The 20,460-nt window shown below is 41.5% G+C and overlaps 1 protein-coding gene and 1 long non-coding RNA gene across 2 annotated transcripts; both read right to left on the bottom strand.

Moving 5' to 3' along the window:
• Positions 1-496: 496 nt before the first annotated feature.
• Positions 497-12,218, bottom strand: gmpr (guanosine monophosphate reductase). The gene is made up of 9 exons (XM_085147593.1): positions 11,793-12,218; positions 5,676-5,795; positions 5,358-5,441; positions 4,979-5,152; positions 4,812-4,893; positions 2,991-3,097; positions 2,449-2,491; positions 1,638-1,797; positions 497-1,271 (listed from the first exon to the last, which is right to left on the bottom strand). The coding sequence occupies exons 1-9, from the start codon at positions 11,877-11,879 to the stop codon at positions 1,091-1,093; spliced, it is 1,038 nt and encodes a 345-aa protein (XP_085003719.1). The 5' UTR covers positions 11,880-12,218; the 3' UTR covers positions 497-1,090.
• LOC146493246 (uncharacterized) lies at positions 6,771-10,279 on the bottom strand. The gene is made up of 2 exons (XR_014871778.1): positions 9,672-10,279; positions 6,771-8,953 (listed from the first exon to the last, which is right to left on the bottom strand). It is a non-coding gene; the product is annotated as an uncharacterized LOC146493246 (long non-coding RNA).
• Positions 12,219-20,460: the final 8,242 nt, after the last annotated feature.

The raw sequence follows: 20,460 nt of genomic DNA, 5'->3' as shown, positions 1-20,460 counted from the left end.
ACCGGCAACAAAGAAATATTAGAAATATGTGAGAAGTAAGTAATGAAAGAAGTTTCGTTGTAATGCAACATGAATCTAAATGGTCTTAAGTCCAAGCCAGACATCTTGGTAGTTGGTTTACCTCTTTTTTTTGTTGTTGAAACTTTTGAATCAGAAAAAGAAACTGAAATCTCAAAAGCTCCTAGTTACAGTTTATTGTCCAGAAAGAGGAATTATGTTAATCATTCACTGATTAATTACTTCCATTTTCTGTCTTGACTGCAATAAACAATGTAATACCGTTTGTAGTCACAGTATGCATTACATAGTGTAGGTTTTCATTTCCTGTGTTTAATGGCGTCGTTACGTTACTTTGCAATGCAGTAAAAGGCACAAATCTCTAGACTTGCATGATTTAAAATGAGGGACACATTTTTAAGTAAATATGTCTCAAATATACCAAATACTTGAAATGCACAAACTGTGAAGACTGTGAACACCACTGAGGAAACCAGCACAAGGTTCTCCATGCAGTTTATTGCAACACAATTTCTGCCTTGACAATTAAAGGCTGGAGTCTCTGGATCTCGCATATCAACTTGCACATTCATTTTAGGATACACTTCAGCAAAATAATTGATCTTACCACTAATACCAGCACGTTCCTGCTGAGTGTGTTTTACAAATCTCATATTCTTGCTTGCTCTTGATATGTTGTTAATGTTGAAATATCCTCCAGTAACAACTTTATATATATAAGTTTCTGAAAGATCTCTACTGTAGTAGTTTCACTGCCGTTTCCCAAAACTGAAAGGTAGCAGGTGAAGCGTATTTGCACATTCCCATTCAAAAACAATGTCTGCATAAATTACAACAGTACTTTATTGGTTTCTGCAAGCATAGAAACACACTCACTGTGAGGTTAAAGAGAGTAGAGTGTTGTTATCCATCTGGGTAATTCAAGTCAAATTTTTGAGTTGGTTTAATTGCAGCCTGAAGGAGTCGAAAGCTTTTGGACAGCAGATATCCTGAGAGAAACAGGTGTGTGGTGAAGTGAGGTGTAGGTCTGTATGTGGTCCTGCTGCTACTGGGAGAAAGTAGTACCACCCCCTTAAGCGAACATATAGCTAGACTGCTGTGTGACACGGATAAAGGTGGTTCTGCGGCTCAGCTCTTTGAGTTTGGCGGCACCCACATAGGTGCAGGTGGAGCGGAGTCCCCCCAGCACATCCCGGATGGTATTTTCCACATCTCCTTTGTAGGGAACCTCGACCGTCCTCCCCTCTGATGCCCTGGGAGCCAAGAAAAGAGGTGAGAAGGTAGACTTTAGAAACTTTTCTTTGGTAAAATATCTGCTCATCTATTCTAGTACAAGACCAGAGCATGAAAGTTTAAAATGGGCTCATCTTTTTTTTTTTATAAAGGCAACTTTTGGAGTTCTAGAATTCTTTTGCCTGCGTTATGAATCATCAAAGTATGAAATGGATTCAATGAGAAAAAAAATGTTGCAAACACCTGAGTCATTAAAGTGTGTCTATAATAATACACTGTTACTATAAGCAATCAAAAAAAAAAAGGAATTCCCATAGCAACACAGATGAAGCCAAAATGAATGACTCACAGGTGTTGCTGCGAGTCTCAGGGTATCACTATCTCACCTATACTCGGCAACTCCCCCAGTGTATTTCTTCATGGCTGTGTCGGAGCTCATGCCGTAAAATAGTTTGTATTTCTTGCCATTTTTCTCAATGACCTCCCCGGAGCACTGTTCGTGGCCTGCGAGCATTCCTCCCATCATTACAAAGTCAGCACCGGCACCTGAGGAGCAGAGGCACAGCCAGAGTAGGCACAGAGGTAAGATGTATAGAACAACACAGCAAGTTTGAAGAGACAAACACAGTGCACCGTAGCAAACTGTTGTAGAAATACGTACAGTTTTGTTTGTTTCTTTTACAGTAATTTAATAAAAAATGCAGCTTTTGCATTCAGAATTATGATTTGAATCTGTAGTGCCAAAGACATTTTGCTTTTCCAAGATCAGCTTGGGTGCGGGGAAGGTGAAGCCTCCTTCCATGACCACGTCCGACAGGCGCCAAGGTTTAGCAAGGCCCGGACCCCAGCCCAGCCATGGTTACACAGACGCACACAGACACACTCAGTGTTAAGGTGCCATGTTGGGTGGGTGTGTTGTTGACCACAGCATTCCCGTAGCCATGCAGTGTGAAGAATGGGGAAGCACAAGAAGCTGAAGTCAGGGAATTTGAACAAGGACATGAAGTCATGGAGATTATATCGTAAAAGACTAAAAAAAACAGTATAATCACAATTGTATGCGACACCATTATGTAAATGTTTTTACCTCAAGATATGTTTTTTGTAGATTACAGCAGGTAAGCTGTATATACTACTACCACTACTTCACTGTAATTTAACTGGGACATTTCTTACAGCGTGGGGTTGGTTACTCACCAAAGGCCTTAGCTACATCTCCAGGGCAACTGCAGCCACCATCCTTAACAGAAGTTAAACACATGTCAGTTTACTGGTTCACATTAGGTCAGAGAAGCAGGTTTAATGTTTAATTTTAGGACTAAACTGCTCCCCCTATTGGCTGGAAACCTTCAGTAACATGCATGAACAAATCTAGTGATGCATAATTGCACATGTTTTTTGGTTTTTGCACATACTTACAGTGTGTTACACCTGCTGAACTGACTAGAAAAAACCTGGTCTTTCAAGCAATAAATGCTCTTCTGTTGCTCACTGTTTGCCACCCTATCCTCCAAGTACAACACAATTTAAAATGGAAATCTCTTTGATGCATTTTCAGTATCTACATGAAAACCACATCATTGCTCTCTGCTCTGCATCATTTTCATTTCAGCCTCTTGCATATTTGCAGCATATTCTGCAGACAGCTTTCCTACTGTTGCAGAAATTGCCAAGATTTACGTTGATTACTGTTTGACTTCATTATTTTTATTAAAAATATATATATATTATGGACTTACAGAGATAATGTGACCTTTGAGTCCATGAGCTGAGTCTGCACACTCTATAACAGCACTGAGCTGTGGGTAACCCACTCCTGTCTTGATCCTTGTTGTGCACACAGAACCTGCAACAGTCAGAGCACACATTAGAGAACCACATCTTTATCTCTCTCTGTCTGTGCTGATTGCTGCTGTTGTAACTACAGGAACCTGCCGTCTTTTTTAATCTGTTCAAGTCAGATGACTACTCTATCAGCAGGAGCGCTAAGAAGCACCAGATGACGTGATGCAGAACAAGCGAACAGAAAAGAAATATTCAAATGCAAAACCAGCAGAGTGTTTAAGAGGAAATAATACAGGACTGTACCAAAGTCTTCAGCCACCTCTCGCTTCTTTATATTTTCCTTCCAAGGAGCCAGACCTTCTTATTATTTTTTAATGTAGTAATAGTTACGTAGTAGGTGGTTAAATAGTAACAGCTCTTTGGGCTTTCTGTTTCTTTACTCGTTTTTAGTCCAATCATGTACCTGACCTTTTAAGGAGTGTTTTTGTTTGTTACATCATGTGACACTGACCTGTGAACCATAAAAGCACAATAAAGGCACCCATGTCAAGTGTTGTGTCTGCACATAAAGTTGTATCTTAAGGCAGCAGTCCCCAACCCCCGGGCCTCGGACCGGTACCGGTCTGTGAGCCGTTTGGTACCGGGCTGCGAGAGTTGAGGCTCAGGTGTGAAATGTATGGTTTTCAGGGTTTTTATCGGTTTTCGGCGTTATTTTGTTATCGTTTTGATCGTTAACTCTGTTTTCCTGGGTCTTTTCACGTGTGTTATGAATAAATCTTATTTTTTTCGGTACCGGTACTAGTTTTATTTTGTTGTATTTATCCGCGACACATTAAAGGCCGGTCCGTGAAAATATTGTCGGGCATAAACCGGTCCGTGGCGCAAAAAAGGTTGGGGACCGCTGTCTTAAGCCACATTTTTACTAGCAGACTGTCACAAAAACCGCACCATTTTTGGTAACAACACATTTTGACAAGCATAAAATAGGAGTTTTGCACCATCAAGGTGATTCGCAAGGAGTTAATAGCTAGAAATTTGCCAAATGTTGGCATGGTGTGCAGTGTAAAAAACAAACAAACACAACAGTACCACAGTGAGTGCTATTTTTACACACAGCGTCTTGGTTTGGGGCTGTGTTTCAGCCACTGCCATTGGGAATCTCCAAAACTGATGGAATTATGAACTGTACGAGCAAAAAACAACTTTTCTTTAGTATTCAGCTGCTTATTAATGATTGTGATTCAAAGGTGCACCCGTTAGAAAACAAGCAGCTTCATCTTATTGTTTTTGCCATTTTTATATTCGCTCTATGAAACTCAGTGCTATCTGTGTAAGAAAAAAAAACCCTCAGCTTCTTTCATGTTTATGTCGTGTTGTTGTTGGACTGAGTTTGCAAGTAAACCCAGGAAGGACAGATAAGTCTGAGGCTGGGAATGGGAATCCTGATTAAACAAACAAACCGTGCAATACCATCTGGAAAGTATCCGATTGGCGACGGCTTAATTTGTCAGCATGACAGTGATCCCAAACATTAGTCTACTGTAATCGTACCAGTAAAACCACATTTTTCATGTCTCCACAGCAACGTTAGAGTGGCTACATTAGTCATGCAACGAGTCAGTAACTTAATGGCGTGTAACATGACCGCTATACTTGGTTTAAAATGCTGTACGTCTCTGTCTTATGTCTCATCTGTGTTTGCATGCCTCACTGCTGGTCTCTTTGTGTTTGAGGACCGTGCAGCTTTGTGTTAAGAGACCTTTGTACCCACTCACCTGGCCCGATGCCCACTTTGATGATGTCAGCCCCAGACAGGATGAGTTCCTCCACCATCTCTCCCGTTACCACGTTGCCAGCCTGCAAAACCAGCACACAGTCTTAAATATCCCATAATCCACCAGGAGACAAACTGCCAGCCAACGTGAGGCACTGTCTTTCCTACCATGATGGTGTGTTTGGGGAACTTTTCTCTGACTTTCTTGACAAACTCCACAAAGTACTCAGAATAGCCATTGGCCACGTCCAGGCAAATGTACTTGAGGGCAGGGACGGCTTCCAGGATGGCACACAGCTTCTCCAGATCTGCACTGCCGCTCCCTGAGCTAGCAGCTACGTGCTATGGGGAATGAAAATGTGTTTTATTTTGATTTTCTAGTTTCTTATGAGAGACAACCTACATGTAAAAAGTCTTAAGAGCTTAAAAGAAGGCAACTGGACTTCTCTAAGTTCCAGTTCCTTCTTTTCAGCTCTTAAGGCGATGACCTGGATGACTGAGAATCCACACACACAGACTATGTTAAAGCAAAGACTGGAAGTCTTACCTCTAAGCACTCTGGGTGACTAGCAGCAAAGTTTTTCCAGTCTTCTACAGAGTAGTGTTTATGAATGGCTGTGAAGAGGGTGTGCTAAAGAACGAAGCAGTCAGACAGAAAGGAAGACAGGAAGAAAATGAGAGATTCAGAAATACCTTAGATACTCTGGGCCACTGACATTCTCTCTATCATCCATCATTGTCCTTCTCCAGTTTTTTTCCACATATTTTCAACTTGAACAGAAGTAACCTGCTGATGAATCCACAATCATACAAAATAAAACAAATGTATTTATTTAATTTTTTATAACTATTTTTCTTCACTCACTTTACTGAGAACTTGTGCCATCTCAAATGTTCCTGTGGTGTCCATGTTGGCTGCAATGATGGGGATACCTGTGTAGGTCTGCTTAGAGTTGCGGAATGTAAATGTCCTCTGAAGATCCACCTGAGGACGAAGGAATTTTTAAAAATTTATTAGTATTTTTTTTATCTTTGTGATTTTTCTTGGAAATATGAGAAGGCTAATACTCATCTCCTGAGTGTGCATGGGTGCACTGAATCATTTAGATCTAATGGACAGCTTCTAATGGATATGCCTGTGCTGAGCTGAGCTCAATGTGACACACAAGCTGCACCATTTTCAGGAAAGTGTTTGAGTCACTTGCAGAAATTATTTCTTTCAAATTAAATCATTAAAATAAACCTTTTTTCCAGTTAACGATCTAAACGCTGAACTTTGTTACTACTCACACTCTTCTCCCAGAACCATCGTTCAACAGTCTTGGTGGCTTTACTGCTGTAGCATTACTTGGTCTGGTATAGCTTACTAATGTTAGCTAATGTAAGCAATCTAAATGTGTTTACTGAGGCTAATATTATTGGCTGATAATAGTTATTTGCCGATCTTTCAGTATCCGCATTTAACAGCCAATAATAAAAATTTTAAAAACTAAAGAAGAGACAGCAGAAACACCCTTCACCATGGTGTGAGTGATATTGCACAGTTTGTCCACCAGAGGGCACTCTGAAACACTTGTAAATACCTGTAATAGCCCTTTTCCACTAGTACTTACACAACTCATCTCGGTTTTGGATGTTTTTCATTATAATCGAGTTCCACCTTATGTGTGTGGGGTCGTTACACAGTCCTGTGACATAATTTCAACACAACACAACAGTGGAGGACGTTAAGGCGATGGTATACCTGCTGTTCCGTGCATGGCTTCTAGTCAGACTTGGCAACCACATTGTTGTTTTTTGTGTAGCCATTTCTCCTCCCTGGCACAGATTCTACCACCTAATGGAAAACCCTAAAAACTGAGTATAGTTAACCCTCATAATGTCCTCCCGATTTCCATACAACTGGGGTGATCAGGGGTCAAAACTGTCCCCGCTTCATTTGAGTGTTTTTTAAAGTATAAAGTATAAATTGTCAATCAATTCAGTGTTACACCTTAGTTTTACTTAAGACCAACACATTAACACAAAATTTACCCAACATTTTACATTTTAGGGCCACCACACCTTGTTTACAAAAAATACACCCTGTTTTTTAAGCGAAAATAAAACAAGAAAATTAAATATTTAATTGTTTAGATAATTTTGACTATCTGACTAACTACAGAGTGCTGTATGTTGAACTTTAGTGAGAATTTTTTTTTTGAACCATTTAAATTTTTTAAATGGCAGCACATAATCACACCTGTGGTCCTCAGGGGTCAAAAATGTCCCCACTTCATTTGAGTGTTTTTTAAAATATAAAGTATAAATTGTCAATCAATTCAGTGTTACACCTTAGTTTTACTTAAGACCAACACATTAACACAAAATTTACCCAACATTTTACATTTTAGGGCCACCACACCTTGTTTACATAAAGTACACTGTGTTTTTAAGTGGAAATAAAACAAGAAAATAAAATATTTAATTGTTTAGATAATTTTGACTATTTGTCTAACTAAAGAATGCTGTATGTTGAACTTTAGTGAGAAAGTTTTTTTTCAAGCGTTTATAAATTTTAAATGGCAGCACATAATCACACCTGTGGTCCTCAGGGGTCAAAAATGTCCCCACTTCATTTGAGTGTTTTTTAAAATATAAAGTATAAATTGTCAATCAATTCAGTGTTACATCTTAGTTTTATTTAAGACCAACACATTAACACAAAATTTACCCAACATTTTACATTTTAGGGCCACCACACCTTGTTTACATAAAGTACACTGTGTTTTTGAGCAAAAACAAATTGAGAAAATAAAATATTTAAATGTTCAAATTATTTTGACTATCTGAATAACTACAGAGTGCTGTATGTTGAACTTTAGTGAGAAAGTTTTTTTTGAACCATTTATAAATTTTAAATGGCAGCACATAATCACACCTGTGGTCCTCAGGGGTCAAAAATGTCCCCATCTGGTTTGATTGATACTTAATTAATATGAAGTGGATTTTTCCCCCACTTTTAATTAAAACTTAATTCAAACATTTTTAAACATCTTTTTTTATTCCATTTCAAATTTAAGTCTGATAAAAACCTCATAAAAATGAATTTTTTCTTTGTTTTTGGGTAAAAAATAAATTAAATCATCAGTTATCGTGATTATCGTTTCACAACCAGAGTCGGTTGCTTTAACAGATGATCACAGACGGGTTTATGTCAAAGTTAATTTAGAAAGCTGTTTTTAAACTACTTAAAGTTTTTTACTGGCAGCAAATAATCACATCTGTTGTCCTCTGGGCCCAAAAATGACCCCGTTTGCTTTGACTGTTTATAAAGCAAGAAGTATAAAATATCATCCATCTCTGTGTTTCAAGGTTTTATTCAACTTTATTCCAACTCATTACCTGACAGTTTTCTATATTTTGGCATGATAGGACACCAGGGCATGAGTCTGAGTGAACACATGAGAGCCTGAAGCAAGAACAAAGGCGTGTCCATGTTTTACCCAAGTGCAGGAGGAAGCTCAGGTTCATTCCTCTGTACTGGTCCCATCAGGAGGAAGCTCAGGTTTATTCCTCTGCACTGGTCCCATCATGGACAGCTTTCTTTCTGCACTTGCAGGCCAAGGGTCATATACAGTAAACAAGTTGTTACAGGTGATTGTTTTCTTTTGGAAACCTGCAATGTTAGGGACAACTGGCGTGTCCTGACTGCAGGACAGACGGTTTGCCATCGTACACTAGCATGTTCCATGTACAGCTGGACCTGCATCACATGCTGCCCATGCTTTTATCTCATAGCTCCCTGGTTTACTTGGATGTTCTGTTGGACAGAGTCCTCTGAAGGGGACTTGGTGCTCATACAGTCACATCAGTACCAGGATCTGACATCACAGCAGGAGACACGCCCACTTGCTCCATACACCTCAAATGGGAGCACGTTTGTGTCATGAACGATGATCATCTATTGTGTCTTTATCAAGAAATGATATCCTTTTTGTGCTTCTATGATTAATCTTGTGTCACCTTTAAAACTTCTCTACCAGACTCAGGATGTCATAAACTGGCCGTAGCGACTCTACTGGATGCACGGCAGTAAGAATCAACACACCCACGTACGCCTACAGCTGCATTCGGTCCATTTTTCTTCCTCTCTCGTTGTCCCTCCTTGTTCGTCATTGAGTTGGCTGTAGAGCAGGTCATCTGCTGATTGGATGGTTGTTGGTTCAATCTCTGTGTGATCTAGTCTGGAGTTCTTACCAAGGTGTCCTTGGGCAAGTTACTGAACCCCAACTTGGTCTCTGATGCATCCATTGGCATGTAAACGTTCAAAGGCAGAATACAAGCAGAATACACTGTGTGTAATGCTTTCAGTACTCGAGTAGAAAAGTAACTGAAGGAGTATGGGACCTGGCACATGTGCTTGGACTGTGGTAGATCGTCTTTCTCTGAGGCACATGAGAGAGTCATGCATCGTCTGACACTGGGAAGGATAGAAGACCAGATCAATGTTTCCTCACATTACTGCAAATACTCCTCTGTCTCAGCTGACTCCTCTTTCCTGCTTGATTCTTTGTCTTCATCATAATTAAAATAGAAGATGTGCAGTCCTCTGACACATCTTCTATTTCAGTTTCACATCCTGAAAATTCAAGAAACTTCAAGAAGCCCAGTCACTTTCTTTCCAAGCTCCTCAGACTACCATGCCCTGGAGGCCTGAGAACCTACTTGAACATAGTTCAGATTCTTCATCACTTTCCTTCACTTCATACCCTTCTTCCACTTATGCAGGTGGGTGATGTGCTTTTTCAGAGAAAGGTTAACATGTGCTCTAAATATTGGCTATATTTTCATTATCTTCTAACCCTGGATCTTCCTGAACATTGATTCTTCCTCCTCATTATACTAGAGGACAATATGTGCTTTGTCCTGCTGCTCATTGCTTTGCACAACATGGTAAAAAAATGTATGCTCATCAAAGTATGCAAATCTCTAGTGCAATGGAGGCTTGTGAGCTACTTTCTGTGTATGTATTATTGTAGGGTCGACCTTACAATACGAAGCACTTTGATGCGACTGTTGTTGTGATTCGGTGCTGTGTAAATAAACTTTCATTGAATATAGAGCACCTGCCTCCTCATTGTGCTGCCTGTTGTTGTTGTTGTTTTGGTTGTTATGCCCAGTGCTTGACCCCACACATCAGTGATCCAAGATCAAAGATGTTTGAAAGCAGTATGTTGTGAAAATATGGCCCTTTGCAACACTTTGTACTTTGGGGTCATTTTTGACCCCTGAGGACAGCAGCTGTTATAAAATCCAATAAAAACCCCATAAATAAATCAAATTACTTAAAACTTATTCCAATCACGCATAGTATAGTAATGAATAACTTCTGTTATTTTCAGACCATTTAATGAATAAAAAACACATTTTTGATAGCAAAAGATTTCTTTAGAGGACAAAAATGACCCGTGGACATCACAAGGGTTAAACCGTGCCGACTAGCTACAAGTGGAAAAGGGCTATAAATGCCAAAATATCAGAATATTGGGGGTTTTAATCACCAACTATCAGTATTAATCTGAAACATGTTTTATCATTCTCTAATATGTAGAAAATGTAGAAATGTGTCTAACTGGTAAATTTTCAAACTAGAAAAAAAGAAGGTAAAGATGGTCAGCATGGTTGTCAAAAAGTGGGACATAATGGTGAGTTGCCTTGCCAACAGTTAAAAACAAGTTTTCTAAATGGCTCCCTCTTAGTGCTGAATGCTTTTGTTGACTAGAACCAAGACATTTATTATGCAAAGCTACTTAAGCTACAGACTTACCGTACGCAATGCACCATAACTTTTAATGTGGGCATATAATGAGGTCATACCTCATAACAGTGAGAGGAAGGAAAGAGGTGGAAGACATGGACGAGGGAGATAAAGTCTATATTGATTCGCTCCAGCACATCAGCAGATGCTGCACACTGACTCAGGGCTTTCAGTTTACTTCCTTTCTATTCACCATTAATAATGAGAAAATAATGATGCTGGTGTAGCTCACCAGGTTGAGCAGGAGACCCATGCGCAGCAAGGCTATTGCAGGGCCGTTCGCTGTGTGTCTTCCCCCTGCTGTCTTTCTCTTCCTGTCTACTCTCAATCTGTCCTGTCATAATAAAGACGAACCCCTGCCACCAACACCACCAAGCTGAAAATAAACCACATCACTGCAAAATATGTATTTAAAATAAATAATGACAAAATCATCCAGTGGTCTCAGTCGCGGCCCGCTGCCCACATTACGATCTGAAATATCAAAATAACCAAACAGCATTCATCAGGTGCCACACATGTGTCTCGATGTGATTAAAGCTGGTGTTATACTGATATCTCTGTGGCATGTGGAATGTGCTCTGGTTGGCTGCAACACGCTCCGTCCTATTTTTAAACAACTTTTCTGAGAAGTCTCCTGTGTCTCATGTTGCTTGCTCCCTCAGAGGGCACAAACTCTTTGCTTTAGATCTAGTGCCACCACAAGTATGGTGATGTTGGACACAATGTGGCCTGCTTAGTCTGCTTTAGATAATAATGATAGGTAACTAGATCAAGGCCAAACAGATCAAAATGTTCTTTTATGCCTGTGTCCAGCCTGTTTCCTGTCACCTTTAATAAGGTCACTCCGCTGTTACACTGTTTCAGCCCAGCACAGAGGCAGTGTACACCTGATAGCTCAACAGTAAACAAGACAAGGACGCATTTTACTCCTTCAACGAGGTATCTTTGTTGATTTAGGAGTAAATGTAAAGTATTTTTCGCATTTGATCAGAACTAGACAGCTCCAAGACGCCACCCTCATCAATCTGCCCTCATGTACAAACAGTTAACACGATATTGCGGCACGCGGCACAATGCGCAGGAGAATACACCTGTCTAACCCAAAGAGCTGTTCTGATGGTTGATTACCTGTAACGCGTGGGTTATGCGTAATGAGCAGACGCAATTAACAGGACCGACCTCTGAGCGGCTCTTCAGGCTGCTCCTCTTGGGTCTGAAAAGGACATCCTTAAAGTCCAGCTTGAGGTCTGCGTCCACTCGAGGCATCTTGAATGCCCCCAGAAATGATGACCAGGACGATGATGGTGAGTATGCAGAGGTAGCTCCCCCGAGGAAGACTGCAGCAGCTGTGGTGGTCGCTGGTCCCAAGCCCCAACCACCAAACCCGAGTCTCAAGGAGGCCAGCGTTTTTATAGCAAAGCGGGACCCAGCCCAGTCCTGGCCCCCATGTCTTTATTTGGGCCTGGACTCTCTCTGTCCCCCCTCTTTCTCTCTTTTCTCTCGCTCCAGCCTCGCGTGCCTCCCCCCTCCGCCGCTCTTCAGCTGAATGGCAGGAGCAGCAGTGGCTGAGCTGGCAAGCAGGTCCGGGCTGTCCCATCTGCAGACTCACACACACACACACACACACACACACACAGACGGCAGCACTGCAGTGGCTCGCGTGCTGCAGTGCTAAAGAGCACACCTGCTGTCCAGCTGGGGCATTGCTCCCTTTGCTGTTGATGGGCAAGACAGCGTGAGGACAAGCTAACAAACAAAAGCGGGGAAGAACAGGAGGAGAAACTAAATCAGTCACGTAGATTCATATGCACACATGTGCGGCAGTGTGCAAAAGTCTTGAGCCACCTTTTATTTCTTTATATTTTGCTGTCAAGGAGCCAGACTTTCTTGTTGTCAAGTTGTCTTCAGCAATAGCTATCAAGGCCTTTCTGAAGGTGTTTCAAAGTGTTTCTGTGAACATTTCCAGAGGAATATATTTTTTTGTTAACCCTATATGAATTATTTAAGCCTGTGTTGTGATTAGCCAAAAACAACAACAACAACAACAACAACTCAACAGGTTAGAAAAGAACCAGTTTTAAATCTTTCTATCTTTAGACACTTTGGTACTTGCAGCCTGTCACAAAACACATCGTTTATTCTTTAATTGAATCTAGAAAAGATGCTAAAGCTAACACAATCAGACAGGCATTACATGGAGTTGTAGCAACAACAAGGTGATTCTTAGAGAGCTATTAGCTGAAAGCTCAGCATGGTTTGAATTGTGTCCTTACAAATTTGAGGAAACTGGATAAGAAAATAAGGGAATAAGTGGACCCCCTCAAAAAGAAAAGGAAAAAAAAGAAAAAGGAAGGCAATTACAGTACATGAGGAGACTAGGAAAATGTTACAAAGATCTTACAACCAAGAGAGAGGGGCAAGAGACACAAACATCAAGGAGCTGACTCAGAGGAACACAGGGGAAGAAGCGCAGACAGACTAGCAACAAACAAAGGAAAACATGGGGCTTAAATACAGAGGCAGTAATGAGGGAGTGAGAAACAGGAGGGAAACACAGCTAGGACTAATTAGACATAAAGAGACAAAGGAAGCAAAGCAGAATGGACCCTAACACAGGACAGGGACTATCAAAATAAAACAGGAGACAAGAGACATTAACAAACACGTGGACTTGACACTGAGACATAGAGACATAACTGACTGGGGAGACAGGGAACATGAGGACGAGTGGTTAGACAAGGAACACGGGGAAGGCAAAATAACAGAAACCTAAATCCTGGGAACTAAGAATAAACACAAGCAGAAAACCAAGAATGACAATAATCCAAGAATATAAATTAACCAATAAACACAAAACCCTGAGTCACAGACCCAGTACCAACGTTTCTGTGTTTGACTAGAAATTTCTAATTACACCTAAACCATTTTGTCTCATAAAAATAAATCATCTTTCATAAGCAACACCCTAAAAATGCATTATAATGATTTCTTACCCTGCAACCTTACGCTCTGAATCAACTACATTTATTATATTTATGTTATTAATGATATTTATTATTATTAGTCAGTGTATTCATACTAAACCCAGTAGCATCTTTTAAATAGCAGCTGAGAAAATAAAGAGCCCCGCCACAGTTTCCGGTCAAACCAGCAGATGTCAGCAGAGTTTCAGAAAACAGATACTATATGAACGTCAGAAGAGGAGCGTCAACACAACACTTGTTTAAGTTTTTCCTGGGAACATGATGTCCCGTCCTGATGTTCACATGCAGTCATGGAAGAGGCATTCTTCTGTCATCTCTCAGCTTCTATTTATTTTGTGATAATACCAGTGCAAAATATATAATTGAATTGTAATTGGTTTTAGTAATGCATTATTAAAACAAATATCACTTCATATCACAGCTGATAAAGGTGAGGTTAATTTTAACTATGGTATAACTCTATTTAAAAAAAAAAAGATTAGGTACACCGATCAACTGAGTGTTAATGCAAATTTCTAATCAGCCAATCACATGGCAGCAACTCAGTGCATTTAGGTCAAATTGAGCCTTGAAATGGGTGAGAAAGTGACTTTGAATGTGGCGCGGTTGGTGGTGCCAGACAGGCTGGTCTGAGTATTTTACAGAGAGTGGTCTGAAGAAGAGAAAATATCCATTGAGTGATTTAAATGCCTTGTTGACCTCAGAGGTCAGAGCAGAATTCAGACTGCTTCCAACTGAGAGGAACAACTGCAGAAGAGCATCTTTGAATGCAGAATGCATGAATAGTCCAACGTATGGAGCCCCAGAATATTCAGGAAAGAGAGACACAGCAGGTATCCCTGAAGATAGAACTGCAGATCAAAACAATTCAGAATGACCCGATTATGCTTGAGAAAAAGCAAGAGTTTCTCCTTGAGCAGAACAGCAACATTGTTGCTCTGCTGTCCAAATTTAAAAGTGAGAGAAAAGAACAAAAGACAAAGAACACAAATCTCAAGAAATGTTTGGAAAATCTTCCGTGCCAAATGGAAGAAATGCAGCATTTAATAATGAAATGAAGTTAAAGTAGAAGAAATCCTACTGACCCTGAGTGACTTGAGACTCCTGTCTCTGAACCACCTCTTGACGAGGTTCAGGATGTGGTTCAGCTGGGCCTTCTCAAAGATGCTCAACTGAAGTGAATTTCCCGGCTGTTCTCTGTGGGATTGTGTTTATGATCTACTTGAACCCTACTACAATTTCAGACGTGGACCTGTTATCTTTCAAAGAACAGGAATGATGTTGCCAAGAAAATGACTTCAGACTAGCCAGAGCCTCACATGAACATTTTGTCTGTGTTGATATGAATAAAGGGACAGAAATGTCTCAGTCTAGAGAATTAGTCCAAATAATCTGGTGTGGCTGAGACAGCCAGCCCAAGTTTGTTTCCTTCTGTTTCTGGTCCTGTGGAGTTGCCCATGTGTCTTGCTTCTCAGCCTGCTATAACTCCTTTTTCAGTGAGTGACTTGGGATGAAGTAATGGACCTATAGACGCTGTTTCCATGGACATTTGTGCTACGGATGTTTTTTGTGTGGCTGAACCACACTGTAAACCCGGATTAGTTCAGTTTACTAAAGATTCGCATGGAAACCCTTCTATGGTTTGACAAAAATAAGAAGAACAGAGGAAAAATCTATATTACTGTCAAACTTGTTCAAAGAATAGTGAACTGTTAATAAGTTGTACTTTATTGAAGTGTAATCCTTATTTATGTAAAGATACAAAGGTTTCTTAGTTTTTTCATATGTATGTGGGGTTTGTTTATTTTCTCAGGTTCACTTGTACAGTTTGCCATTAGAAGAGAATTATAATCAAAAGGGAAACAAATATTCTATTTACCCTGGGCCTGATATACTAATGAACAACTGAGCATCAGCATGGAGCACTCAGGTACATGTTAGCAGAATGCTACACCTCTCAGGGGTGGATTTCCCAGCAAATTCATCTCAACACCAGATGGTGCTATATTCAGAAACACTCGATGGCTACATCTCAAACTCTACAGGCCTCAGTTAGCATGTTAATTGTTAACATTAACTCCCTCGCTGAAACAGATCACGTCCACTGAACTTGTTCTCCACCCTTCTTACTACTTTCAGTCTCTCTTTGTCATTCTTGTTTATGTGACAAAGGCTTCTGACTCTCAGGCTCAGTAGCCACCGATCACACATACTAACATACCAACTTTAGAATTTTCCACAATTTCTAAATAGTTTTTTTTACCCTCTGCTCACATCTCAGAACATTGCATTGATCAGTGAATCAGTGTTAATTTGTACTGGAAACTTTTTTCTTCAAATGAACAACACTGATCGATTAATCACACTTGACAGAGTTGTGAAGGTATTTTAAGAACCCTACATATTCTTTAACTACAGTTTTAGACACGCAGCAAGAAGTTTTTATATAGGATTTTATGTGACATAATGACCTGATTCTCTTTGTTGGAAGTTTGGAGCAGGCTCCGCACACAAGAAAGGTCCATAAAGAATAGGCCCCGCCCACAAAGAACAGGCTCTCAGCACTTTACAATTTTTCATATGTAAGTTAGAAATGTGTTTATTTTAAACTTATTTTAAATTTCTATAATTCATCCCGTTGTACTTACCTTAAAACCATTTTAACCACTGACACCAAAGCTCTTCTCTGTGGTAGAAAACCTTTATTTTCCACGCTCTCTTCACTCCCATCAGCCTCTATCACATTTATTTGCTACACAAACCCTCATTAATAAACACTCACACTTTACAATTTCACACAACTGTGGAAGAGGTTGGCACGAGATATTTGCTTCTGACCCTGTTGCTTAGGTAACAGCTTAGGTAATATTCTCCTTCCTTAGGAAGGAGAATATTTAAGTCAAGCGGGCAAACTGATAAGAGAGATAAGATAAGATAAGACTTTATTGATCCCACAACGGGGAAATTTTTGCGTCACATCAGCTCAGGTACAGATATCAGAAAGAAATACAAAAATACAAATAAGTATAATCAGGGATAAAAAGTAAGATAACACACTATATACAATAGTAGCATACGCAGTATGTGATTATGGATATGGTTGGAAATATGGAAGACATAAACTATATAGCTTGACATAACTATTGTACCACTACTATTCCTATTTATAGACATGTACACACATACATGTACACACTAAATAGTGTCCAGTGACTTATGACATTGTGATTGAGGAGTTATAGAGTCTAACTGCTGTTGGGATGTATGATCTGCGAAAGCACTCCTTCCTGCAGCAAGGGTGCAGGAAGGAGGGTTCAGTCTCTGACTAAAGGAGCTGCTCAGCCCACTCACATACTCATGCAGTGGGGGATGTGGGTTGTTCATGATGAATGTCAGCTTTACTAACATCCTCCTCTCGCCAACCACCTCCACAGACTCCAGGGGACATCCCAGCACGGAGCTAGACCTCCGCACCAGTTTGTCAATCCTGCTCCTGTCCCTGTCCGTGCATCCACTCCCCCAGCAGGCCACTGCATAGAAAAGGGCAGATGCTACCACAGTGTCATAGAATGTCCTTAACAGAGTCCTGCAGACTCCGAAGGACCTCAGTCTCCTCAGCAGGTGGAGTCGACTCTGGCCCTTCTTATACAGGATGTCTGTATTTGTAGTCCAGTCCAGTTTATTGTTGAGGTGAACACCCAGGTACTTATAAGAGTCCACTATCTCAATGTCTTTCCCTTGGATGTTCACCGGTGTTGTAGGGGGTGACTTCCTCCTGAAGTCTATGATCATCTCCTTTGACTTGCCGGCGTTGACCCCCCTGTACTCCTGATCATGCCCGTCTGATACGCATCCAATGATGGCTGTATCATCTGAGAACTTCTGTAGATGGCAATCGTCCGAATTATAACAGAAGTCTGAAGTCTGAAGTCTGAATAGGAAAGGTGAGAGAACCGTGCCCTGTGCTGCAGATTACCACCTCGGACACACAGTCATGGAGCCTCACATACTGTGGTCTGTTGGTAAGGTAGTCGATGGTCCATGCAGTCAGCTGTTTGCCTACACCGACACCCTCCAGTTTCCCTCTCAGTAGTGCAGGTTGGATGGTGTTGAAAGCACTGGAGAAGTCAAAAAACATGATCCTCACAGTGCTCCCCACCTGCTCTAGGTGAGGGATCTCTGTAACAGGTAGATGACAGCGTCATCCACCCCAATTCCAGAACGGTAGGCGAACTGCATGGGGTCCATCACTGAGCCCACCAGTGGCCGAAGGTGGTGCAGGATGAGCCTTTCCATGGTCTTCATCAGATGAGAAGTCAAGGCAACAGGCCTGAAGTGGTTGGGCTCCCTGGGGTGTGCGATTTTTGGCACCGGAACCACACAGGAAGTCTTCCACAGTTCAGGAACCCTCTCCAGGCTCAGGCTCAGGTTGAAGATGTACAGGGCCACCTGACAGAGCTGGTCTGCACAGTCCCTGAGCAATCTGGAGCAGATTCCATCCGGACTTGCTGCCTTCCTTGCCTTCGTCCTCTTGAGCTGATTTCTCACCTGATCAGCGGTGAAGTAGATGTGAGGCTGGGCTGGAGTGGGGGGTGGGGCTGGCTCTGTTGTGGATAGATGTGTGGATAGGGGTGAAGCAGGGTTGTGGTGAGAGGAGAGCTCAGGTGACTGCACCCAGAGGTGGGGGAATTCAAAACTGATTCAAGTCGTTAGCCCACCCCCGGCCAGCAGACACTGTGGCTCCTCCATTGTCCTGGAAGTGTCCAGAGATTTTTTTCATGTTCCTCCAGACTTCTCTGACGTTTTTCTGTTGGAGTTGGTTTGCCATCTTCCTCCTGAAGCACTCCTTGCCTTCTCGGATCTTGTATTTAAGATCCTTTTGGACTTTCTTAAGTTCCTCGTTTCTTGTCCTCTTGTTCAGCAGGGCCTTCAGTTCTGGGGTGACCCACGGTTTATTGTTTGAGAAACACTGTATCTTCTTGGTAGGCACAGTGTTCTCAACACAGAAATTAATGTAGTCCGTGATGCAGTGGGTGAGGGCGTCGATGTCCTCACCGTGAGGCCTGCAGAGTTTCTGCCAGTCTGTGCATTCAAAACAGTCTCTTAGGGCCTCAGTGCATTCCTCAGACCACACCCTTATCACCTTCTTCGTGTGTGTGGGGGGGTTCCTCTTCACCATAGGAGTGTAAGTGGGGTGGAGAAGGACCAGGTTGTGGTCTGAGTGGCCAAGCCGGGGGGGGGGGGGGGGGGGGGGTGATGCACTGTAAGCCTGCGTTGTGTTAGCAAACAATAGATCCAGGGTTTTGCTGTCCCTTGTATGGCAGTCAACGTACTGGGAGAAGTTAGGGAGAGTGACAGATAGTGAGGCATGATTGAAGTCCCCAGAGATAATAATGAGGGACTGCGGATGTGCCATCTGTAGCTGAGAGACAGTGGAGTGAATGTACTCACAGGCTGCTGTAGCGTCAGCCGAGGGTGGGATGTAAACAGTCAGCACAATAACGTGTGAAAATTCCCTGGCCAGGTGGTATGGCTGGACGCTAACTGCCAACAGTTCAATGTCTTTGGTACAGCTCTGTTCCTTCACAGTGATGTGCCCCGGGTTACACCATCTCTCATTGACATACATTGCTAGTCCCCCACCTCTCCTCTTACCACTCTCCCAGAGATCAGAGATCAGACTAACGTTTGCGACACACAGTTCACTTTTTGTGTTGAAAAAGTTACGTCTTCGTTTTTTTGTGCTCTATATTGAAATGAGCTGACTTTTTGCAAATCAGCCCTAAAACTACTGCACTCTACATTCTCATTTGACTGAACGGATCGTGGGATCGTGTTACGTAACATCAATTTGACTCCACGTGCAACAAACAGACTGAACTAAAAGGATCTTGAAACGACAGTTTAAAATCATTCAAACTACTGAGCTTGGAAAAGACCAAGGCTGGATGGATACACAGAAGTCTGACCCGACGCTTTATCGCTCTGTGACTGATAACATCAACGTAATCTACATGAGATAAGGCTACAGAGAATACTAAGGCCACTGATCTTTAACCCCTGTTGTGCACGTCGCACTGTACTGTACCGATAAACAAGCAGAGCAGTGTTGGCCCTTTAAAACCTTTCGCGGCAATAAAACTGATAAGAAAGGAACAGCTTTTTCTTAACTGTGTTCTTCGTTTATCAGCTTATCACGAGTCGTAACTGGAGGCTGTGACCTGTGTTTGTCTGAGCTGTGAGCTTTTGTAGGAAGTAGGTGAAAGGGAAGCAGGTAGATATAAGGGTAGCCTATACACAGGCTATGTAAATGCTAGTATGAGCTCTCGTTGTTCGTGGAACTCGTATATAATGCCTGTATTGTATATAACCATGTTTCCATAACAACCCAACAGGTCAACTTATTAAAACAATCTGGTTCTTTATTTTCTTATCATGTGAAATGCATATTTTTAGCCATTCGAGCCTCTTGGCAGGCAGTGACAACAAACATATTCATTCCCCTCAGATAATTTTATCTCACCAACATTTTTTGAGTTTTTAAATTTTTATTTGCCCAGCTGCAAACTTGGAAATAACACGAAGAGCAAGGCACCCTCTTCCACAGTGTGATTTTAAAATGATTCATCAAAGCGCCACAGTTATATGCACAAAGACACATGTGAGCAGCAGACTTCATTATAAGTCGGCTTGCAAATGATGAAGTTTAAATCCTCTGGGTGGAGAATGTTGTGTATCTTGGCACAGCGATGGTGTTTGGTCCCCTTTACAACTTCTGAGCGAACACAGGGGCATGCACTTGCACACACTTGCATACACACACACACACACACACTCAGACTGGACTGTATCTCCCTGTATTA

Source organism: Neolamprologus multifasciatus, chromosome 22 (genome assembly GCF_963576455.1).
Source record: "Neolamprologus multifasciatus chromosome 22, fNeoMul1.2, whole genome shotgun sequence".
NCBI lineage: Eukaryota > Metazoa > Chordata > Actinopteri > Cichliformes > Cichlidae > Neolamprologus > Neolamprologus multifasciatus.
The sequence above is the reverse complement of the archived record's forward strand: the minus strand, read 5'-3'. Positions and strand labels throughout refer to the sequence as shown.

What these genes read in the sequence shown, in the direction of transcription:
- gmpr (XM_085147593.1), bottom strand. Translation starts at nt 11,879, where the DNA reads ATGCCTCGAGTGGACGCAGACCTCAAGCTGGACTTTAAGGATGTCCTT. An exon ending in TGGCACAAGTTCTCAGTAAA is followed by an intron (nt 5,442 to 5,675) that starts GTGAGTGAAGAA and finishes TTCGTTCTTTAG; the next exon opens with CACACCCTCTTCACAGCCAT. An exon ending in TCCCCAAACACACCATCATG is followed by an intron (nt 4,894 to 4,978) that starts GTAGGAAAGACA and finishes CTGGTTTTGCAG; the next exon opens with GCTGGCAACGTGGTAACGGG.